We start from the raw sequence: 17,119 nt of genomic DNA on the forward strand, positions 1-17,119 counted from the left end.
GAAGTTCAGGGCAAGATGGTCTAGGCTCAGGCTTTAAAGCTGATGGCTGTGGATTCAGGGTTTAACTTTTCCATGTAACAAAGATGATATTTATAGCATATGTGTGTCCTGTAGTTACTTAATTTATGATGAACTTCATTTATTAAGCCCAAAATTATGGCTTACACCTTCTTATGAGGCAGATATAAGTCTTGAGGAAACATGCCTGCTTTTTCACAATTACAATGAACCGCAGACACCAACCAATTCTACCAATAATTGGACACTTTTCTTTCTAAACATTATGGTTAATTCTCATAGTCAACTATCAGTGTAAATAAACATTTGCAAAAACGTACACAGTCCAGGATCAACTGCGAAACTAGTATGAAAGGTCCAAATAATTTGAGTTGCTGCTCCTTATATACTAAATTAATGGCACAAGTATTCAAGAGTACTTGAAAGCATTTAACCTTTTGGCTCCAACTTCAACATTTACTGTTGAAAAGCGGACAAATGATGAAGATACTAAACGATCTGCTGGGATTTTCTAATAATCAAAAGTGCACATTTAGAAGCAAAGACATTAAACAACTGTTTATTACTGTGAATTACTTCTCACAAACTTTATAATCGCACTTTTTGCAATCACTCTGAAACTTAATCAGCATCTATCAAATCCATTAGCAAAATCTGGAAGTATCGCTTCAGCAATGAAAGGAACGTTACAAGATATTTATCTTATGCAGAGTTGATACTAAATATAATGCATGCTACACAATCCTCTCTGAACTGGCAGTAGCAGCACTTTGAGATTTAACATAAAGTGAAGACCACCAAGAATACTCTCTTTCCTACTGAATAATAAAAAGTTCTCAGAATGAAAACTAAAAACCTAAAAACTAACCTCAAAAAAAAAGTCAAAATAAACACCATTAGGTTGTGTTATTCCTTTCTAATACCATCACTCCTCTGCCAAAAGTGCATCATACCAAACTGGTATTTATAACATTTTTCCTCAGCAGAGAAACAAAACCAGCTTTCTAAGAGCACACTGTAGTTGCTCCTACACAGAATTCACACACTAATAAACTCTGAAAAACCTCATTGATTTTTGGCTGACAGAGGAGTTCAGGTCTTCCTCTGAAAGGTTATGCGAGATTGTGCTGTAAATCCCATTTTAAGAGAGCAGCTTTCTGAGTCATTAAATCTGTGTGCATCTGGAACGAATCAGGTTCACTTGCAGTGAGGATTAGGAATCTCCTGGCTCGCAGCGGAGCTCCCAGGCCCTGTGTTTGCTGCTCGAGAGGGTCACGTCACAGGGCACAGACAGCCCGCGGCGGTGCTGGGCCAGCTCTGCTGCCCACCCGGTGCCATCCTCCTGCAGTGCCGGCCCCACAGCAAGCAGCCCCGCTGCCACGTCAAAATACCTCAACTAAAGAGCTGTTGTCACCTGCCAGAAACACGAAAACAGACTAAAGCCACCTCTTCATCTGGACAAGGTATGTCAAACAGTTTAAGAAATGTAATCAAGCAATGGCTTTCAGTTTATGTTTTGTTGGATGAGAACGATAAAGCTGCCAACATTCTCACCACAGCCCTTGTAACCTTGCTCACATCAAGGAACAGCAGCTAAAAATAAAAGCAGACACAAAAAAGGAAAAAAAAAAAAGAAAAAATAAATTAACAGGAAAAAAGCACCAAGATATGTTCACCTAAATGGACAGAACACCATCTCATTACCTTGGGTACTACACACAAACAATGAACTGAGTAAAAGTTCTGGGTAGACTGTAGACTTATATACACATTATATATAGGCAACCACATTTCCACACATATACGTACAGGCACATGAAGGATGTCAAGCTACCAGTGTTTGCATGGAAAGGGAAGAAATTTGACATTCATAAGAACTAAATACCTGCAGCTTTCATTCACATGACCCAGACTTGCAGGTAACAAGCAATTCTGAAAATCAAGCTCCAGATCTATGCTACGCAGTTGACTTTTAGAAACTCTGTCAGAGTTTTGAATTTACTGGCCCTGGTCTACACATCAAATATAAACAGAAATATTTAACATTTTCCTCTTAAGTGATTAAGAAAAGGAAACTGAATTTTAAAGTTCCACAATATTACAAGTATCTTTTCAGCTTGCTTTAACATTCCTTGTTAATGCTGGTGCCACATCACTGCACTGTGGTCAGCAAGGAAAGACAGACCAGCTGGGAAAGGCAAATTGAAGAGATCTGCAATTTTCATTTCCCCACCCCTCCAAGATGCTGGTGTTTTTAATGCAGGTCAGGGGAGACACAATCTGCATTCCAAAAGGTACTTGGGGACATATTTCTTTATTTCCTGCACTAGAGAGTATTTTTTAAAAAACTGAAAAAGCATTTAGTGCTTCCTCTCAGCCTGCACAGATCATACATAGGGCAAGGAATGTGATGGGGTCGCACTTACCTTGTTAGTCCAGGTCATTGATTTTCCCTTCTATATTAGGAGCTTTATAGCAAATCAGCACCTACATGGATAAATCACTGCTATTGCTCAATGGACAGTGGAAACTATAGCTGGGGTCAGTTACATTGCACGTGGATATAAATGCTTCAGACTGAAGTCTAATCTGTCCCTCATGTCCATCAGATGAAATTAAATAGGTGTCCCACCTTTTTCTTTTAAATCAGTAAAATATGTGAGTCAGCAACATTGGTCCTGTGACAGATCCAAACAGATTTCTACCTTCACCAAGCAGCATTGCAGTTGGTCTCCACAGTTACTTGAAAATTAAACCACAAACTCTTTACATCAACCCTGAAAATCTCTCTCCTGTTGGGCTTTTATCACCAGCTCCAGGGTCGGCTGTACTTTGGGAGGAGTTTTGCAAAAGGGCTGATGAAAAGCTGAAACCCTCAGCTGATCTTCTGGGATCATTTATGTCTCAGCGCAAAACTGAAAGGTAGCAGCCCCATAAACAAATCCAAACAAACTAAAAATGTTAAACAACCTCACAGGGGCCAAAGCTATTGGATTGCACACCACTTGGTTATGCTGTCTTGCCATTGCATGTGTGTTCAAAGTCATTTATCTCTGCAAAGTTCACAGTTAGTCTAGACTAAGGACTTAGCCAAACACTCAAGATATAATGGCTTATTCTGCATTGGCTGACCTGCTGCCTTCCCGTCTCACACTGAAGCCTACGCTAGCAAAGGCACTAAGAGACCCCATGCAGGTGATGACCACAGCCTAAGATGCACTATGCCAGTTATGGTAAACTAGCTCTGAGCCCATCAGATCATTTCATTAATGATCTTTTCTATTTCTGTTTCTCAAGTGGAAACTTTCCAGTGTGCTCTAAGTAGCATATAAGTAACATGAGGGGATGGGAAGAACATAATAGATGTTTTGAGGAGTGGTCAACCTAGGTTCTGTGTCAGTAGAGCACAGTTTGGGAGTAACATCATACCAATATTGCTCCCTATGAAGACTGAGTTAAGAATGTGCCAATGTTTCCCCATGGCAAGGAACCCAATATCCCATGAGAAACGTGCTTGCTGCAGTGGATCCAGGGCCAAGGATGTAAAACTGCTCGTGCTGGTACCCTTCTGGAGCAGAGCTGCCACCTCTAGCACTTCAGTTCCCATATATATCGCAATTCAGGAGGATGGCACAGAGCATTACTCTTCCATCTTTCCTACACTTTCGTTTTAAAAATGAATGCATCTGGCTAGTAAACAAAAACCACTCTAGGAAATCCTTTTTGCTCTTTATTATGGTATTGAAATAACAGTGAGATTTCTAGTTACAGCTAGTTACCATATATTCAAAGCTTCTCTGGAAATTGTCCTCACTGCTCCAAATGTAGTTTCTCCCCCATAACTACATAACAGATTTAACCCTCAGCCACCTATCTCTTCAAACTTTTAAGTAAAAAGGACAAAGCCGGGCATGACATCCACATAAAAGCATCCCTTTATCTTATCAGCTTACAGAAATCTGGAGCCTTTTATTACTATCAGTAATTTCAATTGTACCCAGATGTTCACGACCCTTTACAAACAGAACTGAAGAATCAATGAGGAAAGAGCCGCCTCTGTTTTCACACAGTGTTTACTCCAGGGAGCAGCTTTTGGTTTGAATGGAGTTACTCTGGTTTATGAAACTGTCACATGAAAGCAAGATGAGGCACAACATCTACTGAAGCTCTAATCTAATCTTTCACCCTTGCAGACACACGTACAAAACAACATCTTTTATAACCACAAGCAGCATCCTTGAAATCAATAGTACTGTGCCCCTGGGACAAGTTATCCCTGCACATGTGTTTAAGACAGCATCCTATGGTTGGAACACAAAAACTAGTTACTAGCGGCAGAAAGAAATGCAAAAGATAAATGGTACCAGGCACACACCTGGAAGTTGCATGCACTAGCCCAAGGTGAAAGAAAAAACCAAAACCAAACCAAACCAACAAAAAAACCCCCCCAAAAAAATCAACCAACCAAACAAAAAACCCCCACACAAAACCAAACAAAACCTTATAAGTTTCCCCTGTTTGTTAAAATACTTGAAGAGCAATGTTGAAATAGGTGATGGTTGACCATAGCTCTGGTCCTGAAATTTGAGGAAGATTCAGTAGTACTTTAACACGCTATTTATAGGAATTAGATTAACAAAGTCATCATGCAAACCATGTATTCCATGTATTTACCATAGAAACCATGTCTTTAGAAATAGATCTCCTCTTATTAGACAGCTTCAATTGCTTGTCTCATTCCTGTGATGTGGAGGTGCAATATGTAATTTAAAAAGCATACTCAGCTGAGCATTGATGTGGGAGAAAAAGACCAGTACCCTATCCAGCAGTCACTTTCAGCGGTCAATAAAAAGCATTTAATCAGAGATGAAACGTTAGAAACAGTACAGGTTTGTTACTTTAGGAAATTTGTTTTCCAGTAGCAGGTGTTACATATCAGGAGTAAGTTATGTCTAAATGTCAAACACGATAAGCAACATGGACACATATCAGCACATTTCCTCTATAGCTTATGCAGAACCAGCAAGATGATTTACCCAGTGACCTGTGAAGAACCTCAGCCTTACCAGACTTCGTAACTGTAGGACATACTACGGGAAAAGTTTATGTAGCTTCATCATGAAAGAATATATGCATATGCATGTACACATACATACACATGCATGTATGCATCAGCCAAGATGTATTCTGCAAATATAAAACAATGGTGCATCTGCTTTTCATTGTGGTCTGTGCAGTATCGAGAACTTCCACCTCTGGAGGCAGCTAATATATGACAGAGTTGCCTGAGGTTAAGCTTTTGTTTTGTTAGCTTTATACTTTGGTTGCTAGAGAAATAAACAACATGGTGACTCGATCTTAGGTCCATAAAATACTGATGTTGGGATGTTCACAAGGAGGGCCAGGTTATACATTAGTTCAGCAAAGAATTCAAATTATATGAAAGAACATGTCTTTAGGGTCTAGTTTAAAACAAAAACACGAACACAGAAAAACCCCAAAACTAACAAACAGAAACCCCCACCAAAACAAACACACACCAGCAAAATCCAACTCCAATAGATACAGCCAAGTGATTCTTACAAAACAAAACCAGTATTTAAGAAATGACAAGACTGGCTTATACAGTATCCCTGACTGATCATCAGTGGCCTGTTATTAGAAGATAGAGATTGGGAATCTGTATTCCTGTATGAAATGTGGATTACTGAGGTTTGTTACCACTCATCACTCGATGGCTCTATTACCATCTGTATGGGCTCACTCACCATATGTTCAAAAGGAACAGGACCGCCCCCTGCTATCAAACTGGACTTATTTATTTTGGGAGAGATTTATGAAGCTCTGAGTGCAACTAACCAGATGGAAACCAAGAAACCATTCTTTTATCCCCATTCACTCTCAACAAGGGAAAACATTCATTCTTTTCTGAGATGATGCTCCCACTGCAACTTGTACTACGTTCTGATTAATTGCTGGCTCTGCTGGGAAGCCCTTTCAGGAAACTGCAAATCTGATCCTGCATGAGCTACCACAAAGTTTTCCATGTGCCTCACAAATGCAGTATTTCAATACACTAGCAACTGTCTGTAGGTAAAAGACAAATAAAAGTAAATATAAATTAGAAATCTGAATTCTGCTTCCTGGATTCACTGAAAAGACTAAATTGAATTACAAATGTACTAATATATATTAAATGGTATAGGCTTTTTTTTTTCATTGCACCCTTTACAGTGCAGCAAATTACTTTGAAATAACATTACGCTATAATTTATGAAATCACTTAAATCACAGTGTGAAACTTAGCATGACTTTTTGAGAAAACAGAAAGCAATCTACTCATATCAATTTTTCCACCATTTTGTCATTCTTTCCTCCCTGGAAACAACTCTTTTGGTATTTTAGTGAGTTAGGACAGTACTAGGGTATGACCAAGTAACCTGCAGGCAGCACAAGACTGCAGTGGGGTCAGGGCTCCATATTTGGGTTCCGGGAATTGGGACTATCCATGTTGGTACACAGACCTTTATACACACAAGGTCTCAACTGAAAGCTCAAGACCACTTTCCTAGCACTAGATATGCTAAACCATAGCATTTGCTCATTTTTCTTTGGTTGTTTGCTGTAAAGCAGAAAATGAGCTCCATCTGAGCAGCTCAGCTATTTAGGGTAGCCTGTCTAGGGTAAACAGCACGTTGAAAACATTTTGGAAAGAAGTGTTTGTTCAATGAAAGATAAAATAAGTGAAAACAAATTCTTCATCTGCAATGAATGAAGAGGAAGGGGAAAATAGATATTATCAGAGCATGTAATTAAGCTCCAAATGAAAGGATATTGTTTTTCCTCATCAGAACTGTTTTGTTAAGATGCACTTCAAGGGTATAAAACCGCAACAGGCATGCCATGAAACGTGAGGCCTCTTTGGAAGCAAATCCCTGTTGTGTGATCAAAGGAAGATAAGTGCTGAGGCGTGAGCCTGGTCAAATTTATGAAACAGCTTTGCTTCCCACATTAAGCCAAAGGCTTGTAGCTTTTCTCCATGAGTCTGCAAAAGCCTATGATCAGTGAAAACTTCTATTATTTTTTTTTATATAAACCACAACTATATTAATGAGATACACTAAAAAAATTTTGAACTTTCTGATCAAAATTTTGTTATTGCTCCTTTCTTCAGAAGACACTACCTGTCTGCACTGTTACTGCACTAACCTATGTTTTATGCTGTTGCATCTTGTGCTGGTGAAAAGTAAATTGGACAAAGCTGTCATAACACATGTTTTTATCTACTATTTCTGGATTCCTTCAGCTCAGGTTCTGTAATAATCTGACAAGTCAACATGAAACTGCTGAGGTTCATTTTTCAAATCCAGGTGCCTAATGTCTGATGACATGCCCAATGAACCAGAGGGAGTCCCTCCACTGATTTTAATATGTCTATGAGCATATTCTTTGTTGCATTGATACACAGCACTTACAAAATAATCAGGTTGGCAGTTGCATAGCTAGTCACCTATGTGAAATTATTATTTCTTCATTAATACAAATAATATGCTTATAAAATTCAGAGGTGCAGGCTCAAGGGCTGGGGACCATGGGGCGGTAAAGCGCACACTCTATTGTCTTTTCAGTGAGGTCTGGGTTAGGTACTTTGAGATTACATCTTAAAAGATCACATCAAATCATTCACTTGCCTATCAAATTAGAGGTTTAGATTTGCATTTACCTGCATATCAAGAGAGCCATGCATAAGACAAAAGAGATCACAGAAACAAAGGGAGTATTGGCAGAAAACATGTTAATCTCTTAGTAAGTCACGGAAGGAATTTATTTGGAAAAAAAAAAACCACAAGACCTCCTGTGGAGATGATCAGAAGATATCCAGAAAATACTTTTTCTTCATAAATTACCATTTCATTAAAATGGAAACATTTTAAACTCAATGAAATTTTTGACAGATTAGGGTTTTGCCTATTCTCTGGTTAATTCCAGAGAGACTGACAGCAGCAGAAATGGTCCAAGTCACAAACTTGACCTTTCAACTGGAAAAAGGCATTTCTCAAAAAAAACATTTCACAAAAGAACTGTTGAGAGCATTGACTCTAACTGAAAAAAACCTCACTATTTGGAAAAACCTTAAAATTCTCTGCAAAAATGCACCTGTCACCACATTGGCTTTCTATGACTTTTGCTTCCAATTTCACATTTCCAAAATAAACAATTTGCAGCAGTATATATGGGAACCCCAGTCAGTCTGTAGAGGAAGGACATAAATTTGAGTCTAATCAGTTGTAGCCATTAAGGATGGTCTAAACCAACACAGAAATGCAAGATGCTTATTCCAAACAGCCAAACATACAGGCAGAAGCACTCCAACGGGTGAGTAATTCTGTTTCTAATGACAGATGAAGGGTAACTTCATGTCACATAAATATATGGAAGACAGACTTCCTCTTGGAACCTTCTGAGGAAAAGCAATATTTATTACAGCATTTTCTGTTGCTAGAATATTTATTACAGCAGTATTTATTACAACATTTTCTGTCCAAGGGGGCTCATAGTCTTGTGGTTACAACCTGATTCACATACCATGCACACAGCTCACGCTGGAACACAGCAGCTACATGACATACCGCAACATCATCTTTCTTCTTGTACTGTTTGTTTTCGGTGAAGCTGCTCTATTCATTGCAACACACGGGCTGTCAGTATATTTACACAGCCATACAGGATTTCCTCCCTAGCTGCATCTTGCAGGGAAGCTACCACCCATTCTGCTCTGGTGTTTTTAGCAGGTTTGTTTATTGTAGCTGAAGGAAAGTCTGTTGTTTCAAACACCCTCACTGTTACTTACATGTCTTCTCCACTTGGTTCTCACTATGGCCTAAACAGAGCCTGAGATCTACCATTGCTTTTGCAGAGTGCCAATCAGAGGGACAGGCATCAGATTGGGTCCTGAAACGGCCTTGCTATGTCATACAAGATGTGTTGCTGTCAACCCTGCTCCCTCAGCACTTTCAGGTCCTTCTTAAAAGACCAGAGTGCTTTTCTCCCATACAAAGTACCAGAGGAGGGGATTAGCAGATTTTAAAGGCTAGGGAGGTCTACTCTTCTACAGAACAAGCACTTCAGAACTTCCCCCAACACATCTTGAGGAAACAGATGCAGTTCAGCTTCTAAAGTAGCTACAAAGAGGCTCAATAAAAAATGTGCTATTTGCTGCAGACACCTGATGGAAAAGACATCTGCTGTGCTGAAAAACAGAGCGAGACAGCCTAGTCAAGCATGATATGTAATAAATATATTTTTAATATTAAACAATATTTGAAAATAATAGCTAATAGAGCACTCTTTGATTGCATTTTGCTTTCCAATACTGGGCTGCTGGAAAGGAAAACTGGTTTCCTATTGCTGTCCTAAAGTTGTGGCTATAAAAATAAAGTATATTGCAAAAGAGTCTTCCTATTTCTCTTGTGTTTTCAGGTTGCGTCACTGAAGTTACCCATATGCAATGCATAAATATCTTGTTTACACTAAGATACTTTTAAGTCTCTTCCTTTAGAAATCTCTCTCCCTTCCCCCAACATGAGGTATTACTGCATGGACAGGGCCAGATTTTGCTATCTCCTGTGACAGCTGCAAGATTTACTGCTGGAGACTCTTTAAAGGGGAGGCGATGAGTAGGTTTTCTGCTCTCTGCTGCCAAAACCTCACATGTTTATTCTTTGAGAAAAATTGATTTGAAAACAGCCACAACTGGAAAGACAAAACACCTCTCTTCCGTTCCTCCAGCCTCTCCCAGCACTGTCTTCACCAAGCCACCAGCACACTCGCTCCATGGCTTCCTTTTCCCTACTCTTAAATTGCCACCTGTAGTTCTTAAGCTAACAATACTCCTAGAAATAAGTCCAGGCCAGCCACTAATGCACCATCTGTAGCAATGCTAGCACACACCATTCCAGTTGTTTCTACAAACTACCTCACGACGTCCACCCTAGAAAGTTTAATTAGCACCATTTGCTTTGCTAGGTCCAACCTTCGATATTTGTGTCCCCTCTCATGATGCATGTTCTTGCTGGCAGAGGTGAGGTATCCCATAGGCAGATCTCCAGCCACAGCACTGGAAGACACCCATAACCATCCTAGGCAGGTGTTTCCATGTTGGTGAAGAGCTAGTTTTTGTTGAGGCAATTTTACTCGGGTTACAGAGAGGATTTACCTCAAGATGAGTCAGAAAACTCCAGAACAGTTGGTTAGAAGGGATCTATAGAGGTCACACAATCCATCCTCATCCTTCTTGAGACAGGACTATTGCCAACAACAGAAGAAGTCAGCTGGGGCCTTATCTAGCCAAGTCCTGAAACCCATGATAGCAGAGCACATCATCTCTGCACACCTAATCCCCGTGCAACACGAACTGCCTATGCAAGAAGGTTTTTCCAGATCTCTGGTCTGAACCTGCCAAGCCACAGTCCATGACTCTTGCCTGTGATGCCATCTGCCACAAGCAGGAAGAGTTTAGGTCTTTCATTCTGCAGTCCCTACATAAAGCGAGGATGGGTTTACATACAAACTGATGCTAATGAAGGTGCACAAGACTTAGAGATTAATCTGTTAACTGAAAACAAACCTTTTTCTCTCCAGAATAAACGCATTTAACTCTGCGTCACTCTAGTACAGCATGTTACCCTAGTCTTCAGCCCAAGTCTCCAAAGGCACATTTCACTATAACAGAAGTATTAAAAAAACCCCAAAATACAAGAATCGCCATCACATCCCACCCACCTAAATAGCTTCCAGACAGAGTCAGAAGGTTTCAAACTTTTTTGTCATCGTCCACTTTCAAGCAGTCCAACCCTACCCTCTTCTCCAGCTGCACAGTGGAGGGTTTCAGCTTGCCAAGCAGCACTGTTTCCACATGCAGCAGCACCTCGACAACAGGAAATAACACAAAAAACTCAATATCTGGTCAGAATGGCAATGAAGTTTCTAACTTATGCATGAGGATTTGCTTGGTTCAGGCACTTTGGATAAATGGCCATATATTATGTCATTTCCTAGACCAGGTGTTAACATCCCAGGCTATTTGTTATTTATATAAGTGCAGTGCTCCCAATGTAAGGGCACATGAATAGGTTTTCAGAAGAGAAGGAGGATCCCAAGAAGTGCAAAATCAGAGCAGACCCGGTTTGCTCTTGCCAGCACGGGCTGGTTTTCATATTAGTCATTGGGTATGTGTGTTTGGCATCTTCAAAGCTGGATGCAATCTTTTAACTGGGTAATTCTAGTGATTCAAATGCATCCCAGATGAACTCTAAATCAGAATAGCTTGGGCAGTTCCTGAGCTCATAAGAGTGACCTCAGCAAACAATTCTCTCGATGATAATGTAATCTGAGATAACTTCCTATGCACACATGTGCTCTAGCAGCACGTTTGAAAGCACATTATATATAGCGATGGACAAAACTATACCTTACAATATACACAGCACAATATGCATAGCTTTTGCCTTTAACATACACACTTTCCATGAATTTGTAGCAAAACCAGCCATACTAAGTCATCTATCTAGCAGACGGCCCTGTATCCAATGATGTCTAAAAGCAAGAGGCCAATGGAAGAACAAGGCAAGCACAGAGTGTTATTTTGCTGATATATTTCTCCAGCTTCCAGCATACATATTTGCCATTTCTCCACCATGTAAACTCTCAGCATTTATAACATCCCCAACAGTAAAATCCACAGGTCAATCACATACTTCATGAAAACATACCTCCTTTTTTGTTCTTTTTCATTGCTCTGAATAGTTGAGTATGATTAACAAACTTTATCACCTTGCTACTTGTTTTTAGCAGATTATTTCCCAGATTATTTATGAATATGCTGATTACCATTAGCCCCAGCACAAGCACTTGTGGAGTTTTCTCCTCTAGGAAAACGAACTATTTACTCCTCTCTGTTGACTATCTTTTAATTAGGCAGTAATGCTCAGGCATCACTCCTCTCAGAACTGGGTAGCTTACTTTCTTTGTGAACCTTTGGTGAGAAATCTTAATAAAAGTCTTCGGCAAGCCCAGGGAGATGATCTTAACCAGATCAGCCTATCCACCTGCCCAGTGACATCTTTAAAAAGCTGCAGCAGATCTGAGAGACAGCACTTACCACTGCCTTCCCATAAACATCCTGTTTATTTCAATCCAGTGTATCTGTGTGTAATTAATTGCATTCTTTCCAACAATAAGTCCACCAAATTTAGTCAGATGTGATTATTTAGACAAAGCATTGCCATAACCTTGCTAACAATGAAGTCAGTTGTTTAGTGCAAATAGTACTGAGTCATCTTTTTTGCTCTTTCTACCAAAAAAAAAAAGTTTTGTACACAGGCTTAGCATAAACAGAATAACGTGGAAAAACTGCTGATACAATTCTTTAGCGTGAAACATATGGTGCTGGAAAAATTACGATATTCTTGAAGACAGGTACTTTTCTAAAATCAGAGTCCATAGCATGTTTTTGTAGTCTTATGTGCAATAATAATAATAATAAAAAAAAAGATTTGTTTTCTTTAGAGATACCCATTGTGTTATGTTTCTTAATAACTGAAGCTTACACAGCGCTTTAGCTAAAGAAAACTCATTCCATGCAGGTGTGACGGATTTTGTTTATCTCAAAGAGAACTTCAGCATGTCACTGGATAAAGATGACTTGAGAGCATTTGTTCAACATTCTGCTATACAAACATAGAAACTGTATTTGAATATCCTAAGCTTTCTTGACACTTGTGGGTTTTAAATTGCCAAGATAACATAAATAACAGACGTAAAAGTAAACAGTGTAATACTCCAATTGTGAATACAGCTCTTACTGCTGTGATTACTATACAGTGACTGACAAGATTTTAGGACTTGTCTCTTGCTTTTTATTGATTATTCCTCAACTGAAGGACAAAAGCCCTCACTGGCTTCCCTAGTCTGCACAAACATGTCTTCAGTTCTTAACAGATTTCGCTCACCACAAAGATCAAGCAAAAGGTCAAATAATCCAGACTACCTGCAGTCAAAGCTCAGACTCAGCAACCTGAGACGTAACCCTGTTCCCAGCCAATCCCCTGAAACATTCCCATGGACTTCAGTCGAGTCTGGAGGATTCCATAACTTCTCAGATTTGACTCTGGTTCAGTTTCATCTCCAAGTACAGTTACAGCATGCTGTAGACTTATATAAAATGTGTGTATATCTCCTGACTATTACTACCTTCCCCCGCTCGGCCCCGCTCCCCTCTTCTCAAGCAGGGAAGTATCTTCCCCTTTCTTTCCTGACCTGAAAGCAAAGCATTTCACAGAAAGCATCTCCATCACAGCTAACCTCTGGTACACAATTAAATAACTTGCATCAGCACTTCCATCTCTAGAAATGTGCTAAAAATGCTGAAAAAAAGGGAAACAGAAGTGATGTGTAAAGTTTACCTTTAGCCTGATTTATCCCAAAATTGAATAACTACATCCTGGCAAAACAATAGGCATTTTCCTAGGATCACCAGTCACAAGGGACAGAACATAAACTTTACTTCTGGTCTATTTGATGAGGTTTATTATCCCAGATGAAAGTGTAATCAGACACCCCATCCCAATTTACTAACAAAAAGAATCAGACAAAGGAGGGCAGTATTTCAGGAAAAGTTAGAAAAACTATACAAGTTCAGAAACAGAAAAAGATAACTTGAAGAAGACAATTTGCCATGTTCTGAGTGTTTTTATTAACATCCCATGTGACATTTTTTCTGAACAAATCTGCTTTCCTGCAGGCAGTTTTAGTCCTATCATGTCATAAACAGTATTTTACTGTCTTTGAAAAATTACATGGTCCATATTGGTACTTGATTTAGGCGTGCATCTTTATTTTCTCTGCCCCTCTCTGCTATGCTATATTTTTTGTCCCGTTTTTTTTCTATTGTGATTAGGAAGGTGAAGGTGTCATGCCCTGTATGTGCACAGAGGTCGCTGCCGCAGGAATTCCGATTCTTAAGACCTTTCTGCACTAAAGATAGTATCACTGTCATCATCCTCCTAATCTGGATATAAAATGTCTGTGTGTGTATTTTGATTTTTCGATGTCATCTTACATAAAATGAATGGCATACTAGTGTGTAAGAAAAAAAAAGGAAAAAAAAGGAATTCACCTACTCACCTAGACAGCAATAATTTACCCTGAAGTTTTAAATCAGCAGCACAGTCATCAGATTGACAGTTCCTCTCAAAAACAGTCTGTGAAAAACAGAGAAAAAGAACTGTTACAGCATGAAAAGAGTAAAATCAAAATTCAAAGAAGGAACAGGCTTGGATGAAATAAAAGAACACCAAAATCTGTGATACAGGAATATATGATATTAGTGTTAAGGAAATTTAAGGGCAGGCAAATCTCACCCTTATCAGAACCATTTTTATTCTCTTCTAACTGAACAAGAAGTTTCGCCAAAACCAGACTCTCTCAGAGGTTTTCCTCAGTCCATTCCCACTTCTCATCTGACAAGAATTACTGCTCACACAATATTTCTGGCACTCTTATTTCTCTTCCCAACAGATGTGCATGAAAATGAAACAGAAAATAGCCTATTTATGAAACTATTTTCAGTTCTAAGAATTGCAAGTAAGGAAATCATGTGACCAACATATTCACTAGTCTATATTAAAGAAAAGCAATTAAACTTTTAAAAATTTATTTTAATTTTTTTTTTTTTTTAGATTTTATGTACAGTAGGAAACATGTCTGCTATCCTGCAAGCAAAATAATTTACAAGGACTGTTACGTACCAGTGATAACCTCAAATAATGGAAACACTGTCAATCTTGTAAACTCTAGGAAAGACTATTATTTAGGAAATTTAACAGATTGATAGAACTAAGAACTGCGAAAGGATGACATGCCATTAGCCACAGGTATGCTATTTAAGCGGCAAAAAGAAGGGGAATACGTGAGAAGTTCGGGAGCCTATACAAATCTCTATGGCAGTATGTCATGGCTAAACGAGGTACCCACCAGTGAGTGAAAGAAGAGGGCAGAAACACATTCCTAGCCTCCAAGAAACCTAAATGGCATTAAGATCAAGGTTACTTTCCCCTGCTGTTGACAACAGAGACCAATACTTTTGAGGCTGGAAAATTCATTCTTCCATAGCTGTAATGCTCTTCAGCTTACCAAATATTCAAAGGACAAATACCCAAAATGAGGGTTGCCAACACTGTTCAGCTAGGAAGCCTGACAATCACTGATCTCTTCCTTTAATATGAATATTTCTTTCTACAAGCTTGGCTCCAAGACTTATTACCAAAGTAAATATATTTCAATCACAAATGCAAAGACAGCGCAAACCTGTGCAGGACACAGATAATGGTCAGATAGGGATGAAGAGGTTTGGGGTGAGGGAAAAAACAAAACAAAACAAGATACAGAGTTAATTCATTTTTGAAGAGCTCTGCTCAACTGTGTTGGGATTGGAGAAAGACTTTGAATCTTAAGCCCAGAGGGCTTAGAGATTTCTAGGCCTTGTCTCTTCAGGAAGACTCTTGGCTAAGGTTGCAGGGTGCTCTCCTTTTTCTGTATTGTCAGAGCTCTCCAAAAACGAGTGGACCTTTATGAAGTCAATTATAACAGTATTGGACTAGCAGATACCAAACTATGGTGTAGGTTGTATTAAGTTGCAAAAGGAAAGAAGAGCAAAGAAAGATGGGAGGTAGCCAGGTCATTTGGGGATATTTACTCTGCCCTTACATTTCCTTTTCCCACCTTTTGCTTTCTCAGAATCTCAAAAGTAGAAATTTCTCCTTAATAAAGACTACCATACCAAAGGAAAAGAAACACAATAACCCTGAGAGAGGAACCAGCACAAGGAATCCCTCTGAAAACATTGCACATTTCAGAGGTATAGTCTCAAAAGTCCTTAGAATTAATCTTCAACCACTATAGTAGCTATATATAGGAAAGACCGTTTGACCTTCAGAGGAGAAAGAAAAATAAACTGTAAAAATATTCTTGCCTGACAGTTTCCCTGTTTGCATTGCAGAAATCTTGGCAAAGCGAACAGAGTGATCAAAAATACGACCTGCATGTTTAAAAGAACAAAGTATGTAAATACATCTCTAACTACATAATAATTCTGGAATTTTGTTACTAAATCTATAGTTGCCATTCTTCAGAAGGAATGAACAAACACCTCATTTTCTAAAACTACCAAGCATGTATCTCTTCCAACATATCATGCACTGGACAGCAAGCTACTTTGAAATACATAGGAGTATTTTGTTATGTCATAGAAACTCAAGTTCCTTCACAGCACTGGGATGTGAGAAAGAAATAAAGATGATGAGTACCCAGATCCATAACTGTGTAGGAGTGAACCCTTTGTTTCGGTGGAGGATCTTGAATACATTCAGGTTTGGGGGGAGAGGAGTCCAGCCAGATGCTAGGACATACTGATGCAGACGCAGTTGGTTCAGTAGCCCACTTCCATCACAGGCTAACACCACCTATGGGTTATTTTGCTGTTTTCTACTATTTCTCCTGGAAAGTCTGGATGTAGGTTGCCATGACTCTATTCCACCTCCCCTTTTTTGTGTGCCTGCAAGAGCTTCAACCCTGTAGCTTCTCACAGTCAAGCTACTTCCTCCATTTTCTTCTCTGCTATCTTGAGCCTCCCCTTCCCCAGCCTGTTAGTTCTTCTGCCTTTCCAATTGACTAATTCCTGCCCATTCAAATCCCTCCCAAAGAATTAAGGAGTAAACACACTCTATGTCATCATAACATTTGTGAACACTGCTTATATATTGTTACTGTGCCCTTACTTGGTCTACTTGGGCTCTGATTTCTTTGGGCCAGAAACTGCACCTAACTCAACACTGCATGTTGTTAGAGCAGGATACCATTCCTGGGATATGCACAGGCCCCACTACAATATAATCATTAATTTTAACTCTAAGCAATCCTTAAAGTGATTTCAGCTTTACAATACCAGTTTTAGGGATTTGTATGGCTCTTCACATACTAAAAATGTTGAACAAGGTAACCAGTGGGCTGTATATGTATTATGCAGAACTGGAAAAAGGGAGGT

General features: G+C 39.2%; 1 protein-coding gene across 2 annotated transcripts in view; it reads right to left on the reverse strand.

Annotated features, from left to right (window-relative positions):
- ITGA9 (integrin subunit alpha 9) overlaps window positions 1-17,119 on the reverse strand; it is a 226,059-nt gene that overhangs the window by 81,296 nt on the left and 127,644 nt on the right. For both annotated transcript variants that reach the window (XM_065629502.1, XM_065629503.1), the window contains exon 17: window positions 14,203-14,279. In XM_065629502.1, the coding sequence (XP_065485574.1) occupies window positions 14,203-14,279 (77 nt within the window). The remainder of the gene's footprint in view (window positions 1-14,202; window positions 14,280-17,119) is intronic.

Source organism: Caloenas nicobarica, chromosome 2 (genome assembly GCF_036013445.1).
Source record: "Caloenas nicobarica isolate bCalNic1 chromosome 2, bCalNic1.hap1, whole genome shotgun sequence".
In the NCBI taxonomy this organism is placed as follows: Eukaryota; Metazoa; Chordata; class Aves; order Columbiformes; family Columbidae; genus Caloenas; species Caloenas nicobarica.